The sequence below is a fragment of the Pimephales promelas genome, chromosome 22 (assembly GCF_988280905.1).
Source record: "Pimephales promelas chromosome 22, fPimPro1.hap1.1, whole genome shotgun sequence".
NCBI classification, from domain to species: Eukaryota; Metazoa; Chordata; class Actinopteri; order Cypriniformes; family Leuciscidae; genus Pimephales; species Pimephales promelas.
The window spans coordinates 27,340,181-27,342,429 of record NC_142790.1 but is presented as its reverse complement, the minus strand read 5'-3'; the positions used below and the strand labels follow the sequence as shown (position 1 = coordinate 27,342,429).

General features: G+C 39.2%; 1 protein-coding gene across 2 annotated transcripts; it reads left to right on the top strand.

Moving 5' to 3' along the window:
• Nucleotides 1–229: 229 nt before the first annotated feature.
• On the top strand, nucleotides 230–2,020 carry LOC120479816 (uncharacterized). Of its 2 annotated transcripts, XM_089125623.1 has the most exons (3): nucleotides 230–353; nucleotides 884–1,595; nucleotides 1,751–2,020. In XM_089125623.1, exons 1-3 carry the CDS (start codon nucleotides 269–271, stop codon nucleotides 1,809–1,811), a joined length of 858 nt encoding a protein of 285 aa, XP_088981749.1. In that variant the 5' UTR covers nucleotides 230–268; the 3' UTR covers nucleotides 1,812–2,020. The 2 variants fall into 2 exon arrangements, with proteins under 2 accessions (XP_088981749.1, XP_039528535.2); XM_039672601.2 differs by having other exon boundaries at nucleotides 884–1,877.
• Nucleotides 2,021–2,249: the final 229 nt, after the last annotated feature.

Genomic DNA, 2,249 nt, shown 5'->3' with positions numbered 1-2,249 from the left:
AAAACAACTTAATGTGCCAATTTACAGAAGATCTCAGACATCACCATAATGAAAGAGCTGAAAACAGGGAACTGTTGGAGACAAAGAGGTTTTTCAGCAGTACCCTGTACTTTTTAAATGCAAATTGGATAAAAACACAGTGATCACAGTTCACACCTGCAGTGAAGCCCCTCCCACAACAATTCACCAATAAAAACTGGGCATATTCCCATTACAAGAGAAGGACAAACTCCAGGAGTAGCAGCTGAAATCTGTGTGGCTGTTGAAGATGGAGTTTATTGAAGAAGAGATTGAAGACATGAGTGATCCAGAACCATCCAGAAAAAACCCCAAAGATACTGAGGAACAAATAGGTTTGTGTCCATTCCTGATTCTTCATTGTTGATGCTTTGGTAGATGTGAATGAATGTTACAACCCGGTCTCATCCCAAGACGTCATATAACTGACGTTTTGGGACGTCTTTTGACCATACGTCAATATTCGCCTTTTTAGGGCCCCCTTAAACATCGGTAGATGAGGTTATGGGATCCTAACTCTACCCCAGACCTAAACCTAACCCGTCACCTAACTGACGTTAAAGGTAAAGCGTCAGTTGTATGACGGCCCGGGATCGCCTACCGACGTTTAAGGGGGCCCTAAAAAGGCGGATATTGACGTATGGTCAAAAGACGTCAGTTGTATGACTTTTTTGGGATGAGACTGTGTTAAATTAGCAGTATATGGATGATAAATGATTAGAAAAACGATCATAACCAAACAAATTTAGCTATGTGAACAAGTGAATGACAGAATAACAAGTGAAAGATCTGTTCTCTGTTGCTTTCTGCTATTACATAAGGGTTCACTTGAACTGATTCTAACATGTTTTTCTGTGTATTTTAGACCAGATGAGCGTTAAAGAGCAAAGACAAGAACTGAATGCAGTGGAGGAGGAACATCGTAACTGTACAATTCAAAGAACAAAAGCCAAAAAGACGCACACCTGCACTCAGTGTGGAAAGAGTTTCTCATGGAAAGGAAACCTTAACAGACACATGAGAATTCACACTGGAGAGAAACCGTTAACATGCACTCAGTGTGGAAAGAGTTTTTCTCATTCATCAAATCTCAGTGTTCACCTGCGCATTCACTCTGGAGAAAAGCAATTTAACTGTGATCAGTGTGGTAAAGATTTTATTTCATCAGCAAATCTAAAACAACACCTGAAAGTTCATTCAGATGAGAAGCATGTGTGTTCTCTCTGTGGAAAGAGTTTTTCATGGCTGAACAATTTTAAACCGCACCAGAAAACACATCATGGAATGGGAGATTATATGTGCTTTGACTGTGGGAAGATATTTACTAGATCTGAGCATCTGAAACGGCATCAACAAGTTCATACTGGAGAAAAACCTTACAAGTGCTCATATTGTGACAAGAGTTTCACTCAGTCTGGACACCTGAAATCACACGAGCGAGTTCACACTGGAGAGAAGCCGTACGACTGTACTCAGTGTGGAGAGAGTTTCACAGAGAAAGCAACCCTTAACCAACACATGAGAATTCACACTGGAGAGAAACCGTATACAATCACTCATTGTGGAAAGAGTTTTTCATGGCTGAAAAGTTTTAAACGGCACCAGAAAACACACAATGAAGTGAGAGATCGTGTGCTTTGACTGTGGGAAGAGCTTTACTAGATCTGGTGATCTGAGACGGCATCAACGAGTTCATACCTTACAAGTGCTCATATTGTGACAAGAGTTTCACTCGGTCTGGACACCTGAAATCACACGAGCGAGTTCACACTGGAGAGAAGCCGTACGACTGAACTCAGTGTGGGAAGAGAGATCAAGTAGTCTAGTGAATCATATTAGAAAGCATTGTTCTGTGTCACAGTGAGCAAATGTTTTGTTAGATTCACATAAAGTAAATGTGTAGTTAGTTAACTAATAAACTAGTGTTGCCGTGAAATGCCACAAGACTTGTGTTTTATATGTTGGAGAACAAGAAAACTATTGAAAATTATTTTATTTGAAATAAAAAATACCAAAATGAAAAGAGACTGGAGAGAAATGCAGAAAAACAACAACAATCGGGTATACAGTGGTGTGAATAAGTTTGGACACCCATGCTAAAGTTGCCTAAAAAGAGGAATAAAAAATCATCTTTTGGATATTGATCTTAATGCCTTAATTAGAAAAAATAGGAAAACTCCAACCTTTAAGGACACCAATTTTCTTTGTGAATGAATAATGTATCATAAATA